The 17,730-nt window shown below is 30.1% G+C and overlaps 1 protein-coding gene across 3 annotated transcripts in view; it reads left to right on the plus strand.

The window, feature by feature from the left end:
- Positions 1-17,730, plus strand: part of LOC127718112 (protein Wnt-1-like) — a 66,160-nt gene that overhangs the window by 40,918 nt on the left and 7,512 nt on the right. For all 3 annotated transcript variants that reach the window (XM_052224053.1, XM_052224055.1, XM_052224054.1), the window contains 2 exons: positions 15,429-15,697; positions 16,810-16,960. In XM_052224053.1, coding sequence (XP_052080013.1) covers positions 15,429-15,697; positions 16,810-16,960 — 420 coding nt within the window. The remainder of the gene's footprint in view (positions 1-15,428; positions 15,698-16,809; positions 16,961-17,730) is intronic.

Here is a 17,730-nt window from a genome sequence, read left to right on the forward strand (position 1 = left end):
CGTTAAAATGTCGTAAAAAGTTCAAGACTTTACACTCTTGTTTAACTTTTTGAGGATAAGTAGATTTAGATTTATAAATGAGAAAAAGCTTTTTATATTTATTTAAAGTTTTTAAAAATGTTAAAAGTTTTTGAAATAAAACACCCCACGTGAAGGAAAATTGCAGAGTTAATTAAATAACATTTTAACGTCTTCATGTTTAAAACTGTAGATCTATTTGCAATTAAAATTGATATATAAGTTTAATCAGTCCCTAATCTTAAAGCATCGATATGGGGGTTATAAAACAATTTAAGATCTTGCACCGATTAGAACAGTTAAAAGCATATAAGCAAAAAAAAAAAATGAATAATACTTAGAAGGTCACAAGAAAATTCCGGATGACGTTACCAGACATTGTCGTCACATTTAAAAATAATAATTTGTTTTTATCGAATTTCATATTTATATTTTTAAAATTTGATAAACACAGTAATAAACTGGTGAGAACATAAACACTTAGTACTTTGATGAAAAATTTTGTCCTGCATTTTTTTTAGTTGTAATCTCTGTCCTGCCTTTTTATTTTTCACTCTATTCGGTCCTGCATATTTTTGTTTTTAGTTTATCCTGACTTTTTTTTACATAAATTGTCATCCTGCCTTTTTTTTTGCAAAGTGTCTCATCCTGCCTTTTTTTTTTACTCAAAACTCCTGTCCTGCCTATTTTTTTCAAATTCATCCTAGCCCCTCCCCCCTTAAAGCTACTTAACTTAAGATTTGTTCCTAACGGATGGATTTTTGTACATGTCCTACGATAAATTATTACTACGATTGGATATCTTAACTTAAGTGGTTTTATGCATATCAGCCCAGAATAAAAAGGACATTTCAACAAAAAGAAAAAATTATAACGAAAGTGTATCCATCCCTTGCCTTAATCAGATTTTGGGCTACGTATGTCCTTAAATACTTCACGAAAAACATGCAAAATTTGCAAAATTTTAACACACTTGTATTCAACAACAATGTTGTAATTTTACGGATATTGTTAAAATTGTTGAACTGTTATACTCCGAATTAGTAATTAGTTCAATCACACACACTGTAATGACAAAATACTGCAAGATAAATCTATTTCTTGCATTTAAACTAACCATATCGTAGATCGAAATGTGTAATGGTATCATTCAATTGTTTTATCGCGCAGTTATCAGCATTTTGTTATTATTGTCACATTGACGCTGTTTTATCGTGCAGTTATCTGTTATCATTGACACATTGGCACGTATTTATGTTGATCACGACCTTTTTAATTTAATTACTAATTAATTAGGCTAATTGATAAAAATCAGGTTAAAAGAATGTGACATTAAGAATTCATCATGTCAATTATGAAAAAAACACCATGTACCCTACAGAAAATTGAAATACACACGCACACACATAGATACAAAGTTACATAATAGAAACGAAATATATAGTTAGTTATATTGTTACTCATACTTCCATAGTTAAAATATGTTTGCACATCCACCTTTTCATTTCATTATGTAAAGGAGAGGTTATGGAGGTATTAATTCATAATGCAAAAACCCTGCTCAAATTTGACGTAGTTTTTTCTTTACAGGTTATATATTAATATATATATAATTAAACACACACAGAAATTTTCCAAATTTCTCTGAGTCTTATTGTGCAGTCCTTTTCATGTATTTTTCTTCTTCGTCTTCACATTTTTGATATTCTGAAAGTAATTTTCCAACTACTTTTTTCTTAAATATACCAAAGAACGTTCAGGTATGCTTTTATCAATTTATTAAGTACCCAAGTAGAACGCGGTGATTTTACAAGTTTTAATAGTTATCAAATTTAGGAAAGAAAATTGAAATGTTTCTTCATGTAGAAAAACCCATGATCTGACAACAATAAAATATACAATCTACTGTTCAAGGTATGTAAAAATCATGTTAATTTCTAATTTGCACCTCGTTGCCATTATGTCGAAAGTTGAACCGGGAGACGAGTAGACCCATTTACGGCAAATATGAATGAAGCTAATTTCTTTTTCATAGCCGTGTTTACGGATATTTTGGGATTGATCGAAATTTGATGACCCGGGTGTAAATAAGTATTAGGTGTTTCTAGCTCAATTTTAAAATGTTGATTTCATTACCTAGAATGATTTTCCATATTTTATACGTTTCATATTCCAAATATAAATGAATTAATCACAACTGTATAGAAATATAATTTCGACTACTCTCAAAAAGGACATTTTTCACGCATCCCATGGATACTAGAATATCAATATGCCGTTTAATTAAGTTATATGCCACCTTCAATGAGGAATGTTATTGTTTACAAAATGCTACGTACAGTCAATAGCGTGGATAAAATATTCTGTTTCCCCGCCCATTTACAAAATAAAGGCTACATGTGTCTATCATATAATTCCAAAATTTCACGAATATAAGGAGACCATACTATTATGTATGTTTTGAGTTGTAATTGTATTTCAGAATTTTTAACGTTTAACATTCAAAAAAATATTTGATATAAACGAACGCATTGCAAAGTTATAAATATTTATTAATGATAATTATCTTCCGCGGTTTAACATGAACATTGTTGTTAAGCGAAAATATATATACCGTTTTGATAGGGTTCTTGTTTAAAAATATCCCAAAGAAAGTAAAGAACAGGTTCTGATAATTCAAAAATTGTAAGTTTGATTATTCCTAATTCTAAAGTATGAATACGTTAATAAAGTTTTGTTGAGATCAAAGCATTTACAGTTTTGTTTAAAAATAAATGAGAGTAATTAGTTTTTGAATGAACCATAAAAAGGAATGGCGATTTCAATGTTTGTTCGGGTTAATGTTCATTTGTTATGAATAATCGTAATGAGACAGAGATACCCATCGCCCCACCCAGAGTATAACATCATTCTAATCGGATTAGTCTTCGATTATGTGATGATTAGAAAACCATTAATCATAGTCTTCAATGACTTCTGAAAGTTGTCCGGTGCTTGACGACGGTATGGTTGGTATTTGGATTCATTGTTAATTTGCGTGTGGTCTTTTGTGGGTTTTGTTCAATTTCTTGTGAAGATTTTGACCTTATGTGATAGTGAATGGTGTCAATATTGAACTGACGGGGCATTTTTTTCAAAATTCCCTTTGTTTGTCCAGACCCTGTTTGTACTAGATCGAAATTTTACTTTGCGTAAGTTTAAAAAGAGATAAACAAATACTGTATCATGAAATGGTACAACTCTAGATATCTAAATTGTACAGAAATAAATCCAACTTAATACATTATAGTTATACAATGTTTCAGGCAAGTTTTTCTCGATTTCCTCTTTTGTGACCATTCCTATAATTCTAAAAATAGTATCTTCATAACACTGCAAATAATATGTTAATGCATTTATGTTGTATCAGGATATTTTATAGGCCGAAGTTATCTCCCTTTGTATCTAACTAAAAACTGAATAAGACAAAACTGTCAGATATTGATGTTTCAATAAAATTGGACAGTCCCAAACCATTTATCTGATAAAGAAAGAACAAACAGTTTTAAATCTAACTTAAAGAAAAGTGTCAACGGATAGTGTTAAAAGTGACTATTGAGGCGTGAGTAATTTGTGTCCAACTTGGGAACAGGGGTGGCCCAACAAAGTGGTATTAAAAGTCAAATCTTGATCTTTATTGTCATAATAAAAGGTTCCTCCTTCTAATTATCGTAGTATTTAGACTATAATTAAGATAAGTTAACTTTTAGATATGTTGATTTTAATCTTATTAACACCTCTCCGAGGTTTGTACCGATTTGAACATCATCTTTACTGCCGATCTTTATCATTAAATGGCCCATAAGGACTGGTTAATATTTTATTGTGTTTGGATTTAATTTGTTTATTAGTTGTTATTTTTTACTTGCCTTAATTTTTGATATAAAAGCATACTAACATTTATTCCTATGGAATGGCATGTACAACGACACACTTACAAATATAATTTATTTTATTCTATTAGAATTGAGGAGGCATTTCCTTGAGTCGAAATTGACATTTAACTATTAAGATTTACCTTGTTCTGGTTACATCCTGTTTTGTTTGATGCGCTGCAATGCTTTATGTATTGGGCTTCCAAAAAGACGTGACATGCGCACTTACTTTGATTTCACAAGGGTACCATAGGTTTAAACACATTTCGAATTGGCGAACAGTACTGAATTTACCGCAGTGAACAAGTCTGAAAATATATTAATAAATTATTGTTCATTCTTGTTAGAGTTGTTCGGATTTAAATTGGTTTAGTAGTGTTTGGTGTAAAGTTTGAGAGTCAGCGGCCCAGTTTACAACTAAAAAAGCATCAAGAGAGAATGTGTTTTGTCCCTATAATTCTCAACCAAAGAATTTGCTATTTAATCCACAAATTCCATAAGAAATACATGACAATTGGGTTTATCTATTTTCTCAGATATAATCCGTGTTTTGATTGGAGCACCACTCGTAAATTTATGGCATCACCAGCCCAGTGGTCAACACGCCAGCGTTGACATGAAACATCATTAATACGGTTATTTGCTGTAAATGTACTGGTAATAAAATGTTCAAATGAATCGAAACACTAAGTATTTTTAACCCCCAGGCAAAGGTGACTTTGGACAGTATTTGCACATCTATTCGGGATTTTCATTTTTGTTCACTTCATAATTTATTTGATTTACACACAGCTTTGATTAGATCGACAACGATTAGATTTATGTAGACGAAACTTCATCATTATTTAAACGCCTTGTATCTTTGCAGATTTTTTGTATGCGAATGAGAGTAAAAATTCTTCTGTACTGAAAACAAGACGGGTATATCAAATACACCTAATGTTGGTATAAAATCAAACGAAATAACAGCAAGCTTTCTTTGATCTTGAACATTGTTTCAAGTCTCTAGCAACACATCCGGAGGTTATACAATAAAATCCAATTAAAGATGTTTTCAACTGTAAATTAAATCTTAAAATTTCCCTAAATGGAATCCGTTTTAGAAGATACTATGTAATATATCGAAATTAAGGACATATAAATAAAGGCAACAGTAGTATACCGCTGTTCAAGCGTCATAAATCGATTAAGAGAAAACAAAACCAGGTTACATATAAACATGAGTCTATGTTCTAATTTTGACGATACAAGCCCTTGAAAAATGTGGCAATAGTAGTTAACCTATGTTCAGAACTTCTTAATCAAAAGATAGGCGAACGATACCAAAGAGATATTCAAATTCGTAAGTCTAAAACAAACTGACATTGTCATGACAAAAAACGAAAGGGAACGAAGGGACAAACAGTACACAATACACAACAACGAAAACTAACATGGGGGTGTCCAAGTAATCACATAATCACAAATGTTTTGCCAATATAATCACATAATCATAAATTATTTTTTTAAACAAGATAATCAAATAATCAAAAATACAGTCCTAGATTATCAAATAATCAAATAATCATGACATATTTTGTCTAGTAATCAAATAATCACTATAAAAACGGCAAAGTAATTACATAATCAAAAAACCCATGAGAAGGCTAACTATAGTCTGAGCAACACGAACCCCACCAAAATCCAAGGAATGGATATGGAACCCAAGGATGTAACAAAACTGAGAGAATCACAGGCAACTCCAAACGGTGTGAGACTGGGTGAATCGAAAGTGTAAGAGTCTCTTACTATGTATGCAGGTTTTATTGGAAAGAAGTGATATCTCCGAATATTTCAAATGCAATGAATTGAATCACATAAATTTAAACCGCCCGAAACATATACGAACAATTACGAGCACTTAGAAACATTTCAGAGGGTATTTGAAACGTGTGAAGAATCAAGAAATGTAAATGAAACTGGGCCTAACAGTTTGATGCATTACTAAGGGAAAAGCCATAAGATTACAAAATGTTTTATATGTAAATATCGGTTTGCTGATTAGGACGATGGTTGTTTCGCCACTTATAATGCAATTCAGAAAATTGCTAAAGATTTCGGTGAATTTTTTTGAGAATTTTGTAACAGTTAGAAAAATAGTATATAAAATGTTGTAGTAAATTTGACTTTTTCGGTAAAAAGATTTATTTACAAGAAAATTAAAGCAAAAAAAAATGTCAGTGACCCTTCTTCATGGAAACATGACAAAACATGACAAAACATGACACCATGGCATTCAGATATAAGGAAATATTAACCCTTTAGATTTGTAAATATAGAAAAAGAGGCAGAAGATTACAAGGATACAATAAAATACACAAGTCGAAGAAAAAGACAAAACCAACAGTCTATAGAACATTAAAGAGAAAAATAAAGACTGAGTCAAGCGAACCAAAATTAAAACTTGGAGCGATATTAGGTGCTCTAGAAGGATTATCAAACCTTGCTCCACTAGTGACATCAGTTGTGTTCCTCGTGGTAATTAACATCGATCCTCTTATATCTCATTAGTAAGATATGAAAGAGACAAACTTTCCATTCGTTTGATATGTTTCAGCTTTTGATTTTGTCATTTGATAAAGGACTTTCCGTTTTGATTTTTCCTTGGAGGTCGGTATTTTTATTATTTTACTTTTGGCAGATAACATAAACATGGATAAATGTATAGATTAAGACGAATTTCGTCGAAAGGGTTAGCATCTCAACTATGAATTCATCAGCTGTCCAAATTTCCTATCTCCGTTCAAAAAAAAAACGTAATCATTAAAGGAACAGATAACAAGAAATAAAATATCTTTTTTATTTATTTGTTTTTTGTTTTTGTAAATATTTTGCAAAAGGAAGTAATTTTTAAATTCTTGCCTTTAATTCCTACGACTAATGATTTCCAAAATAACAGCATTTTACCTTGTATCTTGATCATGAATCAGTTTAGTACTAGTTATTGAGTATTAGGTGCGATAAATCGAGTTATAAATATGCTTTCATGTGGTTAGTGCTATCAAAATAAGTTTATAAATATTTCAATTTCACTCAATAATTGAAATTCATATTTATTTTATAAGATTTAAGTGGAAAATGTAAACGAAATCTTCTAGATTTAGTCATATAGGAACTTTAATGTTTTATATACAGATATTATCATGTGTGATCTCTTAAATCGTCATTAAATATTACGCTACACTTTAGATGTTCACATAAAATACATTGGTTGAATTGTGGCGAAGAAAAAGACAACAAAATGATAAATATTGAAAAATAAAAGAAGAATATGTCTGAGGACATGAATGCCCCGCTCAAGATTCGAACGAAAATGGGACGGACGGACGGACGGTCAAGGGTAACACTAAATGCCCCCTCGCCTACGTCGGGGGCATAAAACAATACTTTAAAAAAAAACTTTTAACATACGTCATGACAGTTTTCCTCATGCATATAAACTTCTATAAATCTATTCTTCCATCAAGAACTCTATTCTTAATATCCAATTAAAAAAAAAAATAATTCTAGCTTTTAGTAACCATGAGGTTGACCCTTCCAAGATATATTGAATTTCAATAATGTTTTTCACGGTCTGTAAAATATCAGGAATTAATGAAATAACTATTCGCAGCAGCCTTAAAATCATTTATGGAAATATGTTTTACAATGTAACTGTTGCTATTTTGACAGAATTTGATGTGCTATAGAGTAAAACAACAACACTTCCTTTGCTCAAAATCGCGTACACGTAGGCAAAAACAGACGAATTTAACATCAAATTGTGTACACACTACCAACCGATCAAGCCTAGCTTGTCACTTTCACAAAACCCCGTACCGATCCGGAGGCGATATTTAGAAAGAAGTAATACATTAACGTCCTTCATCATACAGCCAAACTGATACTTATTCCAAACAATCTTAGTTAATTGGTTATTGTTATTTTTTTCGACCCTTCAGACACTGTCAACCAATTAATTTTTGCAAATATAAATCGTCGAGAATACGTAAAACTTGGGTCTTCCCATATCATCATGAATAACACGAACCCAAGTCTTGAAAAGTAAAAAAAAACGCGTAATCGACTGAAAAGGGCTAACCGCGAAATAAATTATCTACGAAAATGAGTTGGTTTACAACCTTTTGGAATTTTTGGTTCTCAATGCTCTTTAGTGTTATTTGTAATATTACATGTAGCTTCTTTGACAAAATTCTAAGCCTGGTAAGTTTGATGAGTTTTTTTTTAATTAGAGTAAATCTTCTACGATTCCAGATTTTTTTATTATTTAAGTGAGTGTTGCATTTTGAAATAAGAAATAAAATATTTTTGATATTATATTCTATTAAGAATCGTCATATACCATGACAAATATATACATTTGTAGTTAAAAAAAACTACGAATTATACAAAAGGAAATCAAGAGTATAGCTATTATATATAAACTATATCAATAGGAGCGTATAATGTATTATAATCACATACTTCACCTCAAAAGAAGAACATATTTAACAAATATTAGTCATTCTTGCATTAATGTTGACTTTTTGCTGGGGTCATCATATGTCATATGATAAAGAACTTGTGTCTACAGTTATGCAAACGTTTTGACAGGGGGTCACTGTCGGCGGTCTTTCGGAACAAATAAACAATGATGATGTCAGCCTTGATGCTCAAGATAAGAAGAAATTTGCAGTGCTCGCGACACTGATACTTAAATTATGGGGTTTAACACCTGTGTAAAAGTAGTGTTTTATATTGATTTCATGTAAAATTAATGTTTACAAGTATTTCAAAAGATAGTATTTTTCACAATTAGAATCTAATACTTTCAAAGGGGTCAATTTGTAATAGTATTTAACGTCAAAAAGTATATTTTGACATTCTAATTATGTGTTGTACATGATGTCGTTAATAGCGGTTTATTCAATTCACAAACATCCGTATACACTATTTAAAACAATCTAAGGATATAAAAATATTTAAATACCCTTATCATATAATTGATGAAATTCTTTGACAATGATACACGTTTTACGCAGCATTCTTTGATTCATTTTATTACATGACTGCGTATTAACTTTTATTTTTATTCTATTAGGTGGCATAGCGACTTTCTTGTAATGTATATATCACAGAAACTGATTTAATTGCTAGTTTTGGGACACTTACCATCTTTTCAACACATTCTGAATTTGAAATAAATGAATAGATTTGAAAGGTTAATATTGTATTGGATAAACAAATTATGCAGGTGTCATGAACGCTAATTGGTCGTTGATGACTTAATTAAAATTCTGGAAATGGTCCCTTTACTATGCAAGCAGGTGTCGTATGATTAAAGTTTGCATATAAAATCAAAGTAATATATTTTTATTGATAATTTATTATTTCTTTTTTACCTTGTGGAATTATACTTGACTAAATAGAGATACTTTCCTTTTACATGAACGCTGATTTTTTTATCAATAAAAAGTTAACAACATTCATTGATATAATAAAATATTTTTCTTCATTATTTTTTCTCATATTTTAATAAACTTTGTCATTAATATCTTTTCTTTGAACTAAGATAATTCGACAAAACCAAAAATGCATGTGAACACAAAAGATCAAACGCCCAAACATTGAATGCATGGATACTTGTAGAGTTTTCCTCTCGTGGGACGCATGTCTTACAAATGCAATATGCATTTACAGCAGACAATAATTGACTATTTTGGATCCATTAATTTTACGTAAAGACACACATCAAAAGTAACATGTTTAAACATTGTTTGTGGAACGTTATGCAATTTCCCATTTGGGATATTATGGGAATTACATTGTCTGGAAAACTGCACCAATTATTGCCAAGAAACATACAAATTGCACAATGTTAAAAATCAATAATGATATTTACTAATAAAGTATTGTTTAAATATTTGTTTTATAGCATTAAAATGATGTAAATATTTGACTGTGATTTCTTTAATTAACGATGTTTAAACAATTTTTGATGACGGTTAATCAGGGACAAAATGGAAGAACAAATGAGACAATAAAAGGCACAAATCAGAGAAAGACTGTCAACATCATGGTCTTATGAGAAAACAATGAAATCAAAACACTATTTGTCAACAAACATACATAGGAATAATAAAAAATGATAAAAGCACGAACCCCTCCATCAAACTTTGGTGCTCTGGATTGATAATCGGTTCCTAGAATTGAGTAGGAAAAGAGTAAGTTAACCCTATAATTGGAAGATTTACAAATTTACAAACAACAAGAAGATACACATCAATCTGCCCAAATGCTTAAATAACTAAGGTCCAAGAAAAGTATCATAGATGAACTAAACATTGACATGTTTCAGTCATTCGCATATTTGAAGTATTACTGATTGGTGTCCTCCATAAGTAAATACTTGTACTAAGTCAGGAATAAGACAGTTATCTCCATTCGCTTGATGTTTAAGAGCTTTTGACTTTGCCATTTGATAAAGTATTTTCCGCGTTGAATAAGCCTTGGAGTTCGGTATTTTTGTTATTTAACTTTTTCCAATGTTTTTATAGTCCTGTTTTACTCAACAATGTGTTTATGTCCTATAATAAATAATATGAAACAGATTTTGAACTTAGATGGTTGTATTGTTAAGCACAAATATTGAAAGACAGGGCAATAGATAAACTAGTAATCTCTAGACTTGCAGTCAATTTTTAGAGGAATTCAGTAATATTAATTCACTTTACTTGCAGTCAATAAAATCTGATTACTAGTAACCTTTTATGAGAATTTGCAATAGCTGTTTAACACATTTGAAAAAAAAATAACTGAACAGGACTTGATTGTTTGCTAGCAAAATGTCTGAAAAGTTCTAGCTGCACTATAAGGAAATAATTCTAACGTTTTTACTAACGAACCATTTCTTGTCCCAAATTTAAATAATGTTAAGACCAAAATGATTAGAAAATACTTTTACTGGTAAATGGATTTTCCTATACTTAAAGTACTAATCATGACCAAAAAAACATTCGTGTAAACTAGAAAAAATGTATTGAATTATATTTTTATGAACTTCATCAGATACCGTTAAAATCTTTTGAATATTGAAAACTGTATTTTCGCCCATTAGATATGGGTCGTTTATGATAACCTTTAAATGGTATGTGGTTAAAAAGGTTACATTGTGGCAACTCATTTTTAAGTGATGCTGAAGAATTCAATGTAAGATCTTCTTACAAATTATATGTAACGTTTGATTTTATTAACAAGACGTCTAAATGGTATAATACAGAGGTCACTAAGTTGGTTGTTTCCAAACTTATATTTGGTTATGATTAATAAGATACAATAAAGAACAGTCACTTAATTGATTAAAAAATTACTGACTTTAAAAGTATAAATATTAACAATGCTTTGGTTTTATTTCACATAGAAATAATTTTATAATATCGATGATTTTATATGTTTTAATTTTTCAAAATCAAGTGAATGATATTTCTACTTAAAAATAAAGATTCCATGAAGCTCATGCGGAAAATAAAGTCGGTACAAGAGGATTTTGAACATTGATACTCTTGCATGGTAAGGACTGTAAATAAATAAACTTGCCCAAAACAGAATGAAAATGAATATTATACTTAGAAATTGTAATGTCAATGTGCACAAAAACGTGGGCCAAAAAGAAAGGGAGAGACTATATATTCCGTAAGAAAAAAATTGCTTTTTAACCAGGCCCCGTAGAATATCAATTGGTCATCCCCTAACGTCTTTAATACATATCAAGTTTATATATAGAGTAACATATAATTCTGGAATATTACTCATAATGACTAATTAACATATATATTTCTAATACATTATTAACGGCTGTTCACCAAGTAATAGGCAGTTAATGCCATCATGTAAAATTAAAATCAATTAATAGCCTGTTTTTAAAACATTAAAACAAATTTATGAAATATATTCGATAAAAATGTCGGTGGTCTTCAGTTCAGAATATCTTTTAACTTCTACAATTTAATTTAGAAATAGAGTTATTACTTTCAATCATTTTTGGACCATAGTTTGTTTTATAAATTGATATTTTTATGATTTTGAAATAGGTAATTAAAAAAAATGTCACGAAACCCTGTTACCTTGTCATTGTACATCAACCTAAGCATGCTTATTCATTAACACTTATGAATTTACTTTGTAATAAGTATAGATTGGCAACATTTTCATGGAATGTAATATGCTGAAACGGTAGTACACACACAAATGTATTAACAAAAATACCGAACTGTAGATAAAGATTGATAAAAAAAAGTCCATAAAACCTGACAAAAACAAACAATCAGACTATATCAAACAACAAATTGGAAATAACTGGCATATTCCGTACTTGGTACAAGCATTTTCAGAAGAAACAAGAGCGTATCGAGTGAATGTAAATTTAAAACAACATTGGCGATCTTTACTCACACTTTAATTTGTCTTATTTAAACGGTTTGAGGGCTTTCTCCTTAGATCCCTTCTATTCATACTATAACTAAGATTTGAACTCATTCAGGTGAGATTGAAAATGTTGGTAGCACTGTTGACGTCTTTTGGGGTTTTGATGCTCCAGACTTAACTACGATACCCGTTTAAGGTTATTCTAGAAACGTGACTAGTGTGCACAAAATGAAGACCTTACTTTTGCCTGATTTGCTTACCCTTCCTGAGCTCCTTATATCATCCACGGTTTTTAGTGGGGTTTTTGTTGCTCAGTCTTTATTTTTGATATATATTGTTTAAAGGGTGTTTTTCTACCTTTTTGTCGCTTTCGTTTTTGCCATGATTTTATCTGTCTCTCTTCTGGTTCTCCATTTTGGTTTAAATAGTTTTGGATTTTCAAATATTTTGTCCTCGGCATCACTGAAGAGACTTTTATTGTCGAAATGTGCATCTGGTGCAGAACAGTTGATACCGTTAATTTTATTGGTATCTTTAGTCTCTTTTATATATACATATATATACTTATTATATGTTTTTGTTTTAAGTAACAATTGTTTTAGCTCCCCTCTTCATAGTCAAATGTATTTCTTTATTCCTAAATAATTTCACATACATTTATGTGATAAAAAAATAAGTAATATGGTACTCCTCTGTGCAAAGTAAACATAAACAGAAGCATTATTAATTAAAACGTTAAAAAGAACGTTTGAAAGAAAAAAAAAATGCTGCTATTGAAAATTGTTTCTCACAGTTTACTTTTCAATCACTTTATAAAAGTAGGAAGAAAAAAAAATAATACTTTATAGAAAAATTAGAGGTTTACTTGTTGACATGTACAAAGAACATAATTATAGTTTTGGCTCATTTATTTTTCAGTATTTCTTTGAAGAATTTTACCACTAAAATGTATTTTATTTGTAATTCTTCTAAAAAACTAAAAAGCCATGAAATATTTTTAAGATGAATATTGTTACATTTTATGAAATGTATAAACTTTCTCACGCGAAGTAATCAATTTATGAATGTAATTTTAAACGTTTGGTTGCTTTTTATGTAGTTTTGATTTTATTAGTTATTTCGACAAAGTGATTGAAGTTTTTATCTTTATGCGGTTATTGAATATTATTTTATTTACAGAAAACGTCAATTCTGTAATAATATTGAATTTATGGAAAATTAGTTCAACAAACGATATTATGTTTATTTGCAAAAACCCAAATGCCGAAAAAGTATATTAAAGATCTGAAATGAATATCAAATAAAGCAATCCAATATTTGCACAATAAATGTTTCAAACAAGCAAATTACTACGCAGAGAAATAATGAAACCAACTCTCCTTAAAATAAGTAACTCTTTTGATGGTATGTTTTATAATTTTTGAATGTATCAATTGGTTTAAGTTGGAAAATGTAATTCTATATTTTATAGTTAATTTACACAAATGTAATAAGTTATATTTCATTTATATATATAATTAAAACTTGTTGAAATACACTGATGGAAAAAGTAAACACATACGAATGGTCAATTAACTGAAAATAAGATTATCACGACCTTCTGTTTCGTGCACTTTTCACGTTTGATTTATTCGTTCCTTTGAAGAACTTGGACAAATCAAGCATGACTACCAGGAGACGATTATCCTGTCAACGCACCAGTTCTCACATCTAACTGAATAAGGGAGCTACCATTTGATTTTTATGGGGAGGGGGCTAGGATGAAATTTGAAAAAACGGCAGGACAGGAGTTTTGAGTAAAAAAAAGGCAGGATGACAATTTATGTAAAAAAAGTCAGGATAAACTAATAAAAAAAAGCAGGACCGAATACAGTGAAAAAAAACACAGGACAGAGATTACAACTAAAACAAATGCAGGACAGAATTTTTCATCCTAGCTCTCCCATAACAATCAAATGGTAGCTCCCTAATGCTATTTCCGCAAGGTTCTTTTCTTTTCGTATATATTCTATAAGTAAATTTACGAGTTTCGAACATCAGTAAACAACCTTTTCCCCTTATATTAAAATGTTTCTTTAAATAACAATATTGTTATTTTCATCCGAAATTATTTACAAAGTCAATTAACCCATTCTGTTACCATAAGATGTATCACGATGATACCTTTAGAATTTTCTTAATTGTCTCTATAACCATCTTCAATCTATGTTTATGTATATCTATATTAATTGTACAAAGAATGAGATCTAGATGTTTAATGATCATATTATACATAATTACCAGATGTAGATATCAAAATAAGAAGATGTGGTATGATTGCCAATAAAACAACTCTCCACAAGAGACCAAATGACACAGAAATTAACAACTATAGGTCACCGTACGTCCTTCAACAATGAGTAAAACCCATACCACATAGTCAGCTATAAAAGGCCCCGAAATGACAAATGTAAAACAATTCCAACGAGAAAATTAACGGCCTGATTTATGAACAAAATAATGAACGAAAAACAAATATGATGCACAGCAACAAACGACAACCGCTGAATTACAGGCTCCTGACTGTCTCCTTTGCTAAAAGACAATTTATAATGTAAAATCATGTTATATCTTTTACTTAACTGATATATATATTACACTTGAGTTAATTCCCTTGTTGCAGTCTGCTATAACTCATATTATTCATTCTTGTAATGGCGTATTCAAACATGGTTGCACTGCTACCAATTTTAACTTATACCCCTTATTATGGTTCTTAATGATCTTGGGTTGTATTAAAATAAAAATGCTGTGACGCCTTTCTTGTATTTTATGTGTATTGCTGAAAAAATTGTTTCATAAACAAAAGTGGTGATTTTGCTTTATTTGAAAAAGAATTACCCCGTTTTGCTGAGAGATGATTGCAATATTCAAATGATGATAATTGAAGTAGAATATCCTAATGAATATCTTAAAGGTATCTAAACTAAACACCTATTTGTTATAACAAACATATAAACAGAAGAAATCAGTTACATTCATTCGTTCTCTTTATTTTATTTCGTCTTATTTCAGGTTGTAGAGAAACTTCTTTCATCTATGCAATTACAACAGCTGCAGTGACACATTCAATTGCACGAGCATGCGCTGACGGTAGCATTCTCACGTGCAATTGTGACTACAGTATGAGGGAACCACCAGCAAAAGCGGACTGGGATTGGGGCGGTTGCAGTGACAACGCTAAATTTGGACATAAATTTTCTAGAAAATTTGTGGATGTTCTAGAAAAAGGAAAAGACTTTAGATACATGCTAAATCTACATAACAATGAGGCAGGAAGAGTTGTAAGTAGAAACTAATTCAGAATTAGTTAGAAACTAAGGTTTCAACTCCATCAGGAAAAGTGGACCTTAAATGAATTTGGTTGTTCTAAAGCTGTTTATGTCCGTTTTGGTCATATTGCTCCTAACAGTGCTACGTATTTGTACATTCCTAGCTTTCTAATGTTTTGGTGTGAGCTTTCCTGATAAAAGTAAATCTAGAATAGCGCTTTAGACCCACGGAATTTATATACTGCTATTTTCACTTACATCCATGTTTAAGATAAATATATAATATGTTGTGCTTAAAATAGCAGAAAGACGAAACATTCATCGTAGTGCTCAGGGAGTGTGACATATGAATGTTCTGTTCGGACCCTTTTTATATTCTTAAAAGTTTTATACTTTGGCTTTGAAAACTTTTGGCCATAATCACACCTGATGTAGTTGACTCGAATTTTGTGCTCAATAAATGCTATAATTTGTTTGTATACATAACATTATGAAATATTTATAGATTTTAAATAATATTGCCAGGTCATGGAAGAAAATGGGCATATTCATCAAATTATTTTGAATTATCATCATGATTTTTATCGAAAAAATTATACACTTAATTAAGTTATTGATATAAACAATATTTTATTATGAAATTTAACATATTTTTTACAATATTGATTCACATTGTGGCAGATAGGATTCAGAAACAAGCAACAAGAGGTTATATTGCTTATGATGATTATAATAGATTTGATATATCCTTTATAGAAAGTCTAAAAGGAAAATAAGAATCTAATTATGATTCTCACATGCATTGAAACGAAATGACAACATTATCTAACAATAGCTTTTTAAAAACATAAAGAACATTCGAAAATATCATTGATCCTTTTTAATTCAAAACGTTCGACCTGAAAACGCTTAAAGCATACTGTAAAACAATATTGCACAATAGAAATTTTTCAAGGTTGGCAAAACACAATCACTCGTTTGGAAAAAGATAATAAACTTACAATGGTATTGTAAAAATATATGAATCAGTAATTACATTTTTCTTGGATTTGTTCGCACTTAATTCAACAGCATTAACCAATAATATCTATCATCATACATATTTTTATAACCAATTATTGTAGCATGTATCAAAAGTTATGAAGAGAGAATGTAAATGCCATGGTATGTCAGGAAGTTGTACAATAAAAACCTGTTGGATGAGGCTACCTACATTTAGGAATGTGGGTGATAAATTGAAAGATAGATTTGATGGTGCTACAAAGGTCGTTTCTGGTAAGTTCTGAGATAAATTAATTTCTTATTTCGCGATGTGATATGATAATGAACTGTTAATGTTATAAAAAAAGTATAACAAAAAGTAAAATAACAAAAATACCGAACTCCAAGGAAAATTGAAAACGGATAGTCCTTTATAAAATGGCAAAATCAAAAGCTCACACAGATCAACCGAATGGAAACAACTGTTATATTCCTGATTTGGTACAGGCTTTATCTTAGGTAGAAAATAGTGGATTAAACCTGTCTTTATAGCTAGCTAAACCTCTCACTTGTATGACAGTCGCATAGAAATTCCATAATATTGACAACAATGTTTGAGCAAAACAAACAGAACAGAAAAAACAGAACAGAAAAAATACCAAATTCCAAGGTAAATACAAAAAGGGGGAGTCCATAAAAACTGACAAAATCAAATGATATCAATCAATGGAACAAGTGAAAAACAACTGCCATATTTATGACTTGGTACAGGCATTTCCAGCAGAAAATGGTGGGCTTAACCTTGTTATATAGCTAGCTAAACTTCCCACTTGTAAGAAAGTGTGTTTAAAGCTCCTTCATTTGACAAAATTGGGCAAGCAGCTATATATCAAATATAATCAATTTTATAAGTTAATTCATTTAAACGATCATTTTGTTATGTTTACCCTATTAACAAGCATATTGTTTACACTGTACAGAAATTACACCCCAGTGGAAATCCATGAAAATTAACTGACTTTCAAATTGCAGATCGTCTGAATAGTTTGAAAATTTCGAATAAC

This window comes from Mytilus californianus, unplaced genomic scaffold (assembly GCF_021869535.1).
Source record: "Mytilus californianus isolate M0D057914Y unplaced genomic scaffold, xbMytCali1.0.p SCAF_10, whole genome shotgun sequence".
Lineage (NCBI taxonomy): Eukaryota > Metazoa > Mollusca > Bivalvia > Mytilida > Mytilidae > Mytilus > Mytilus californianus.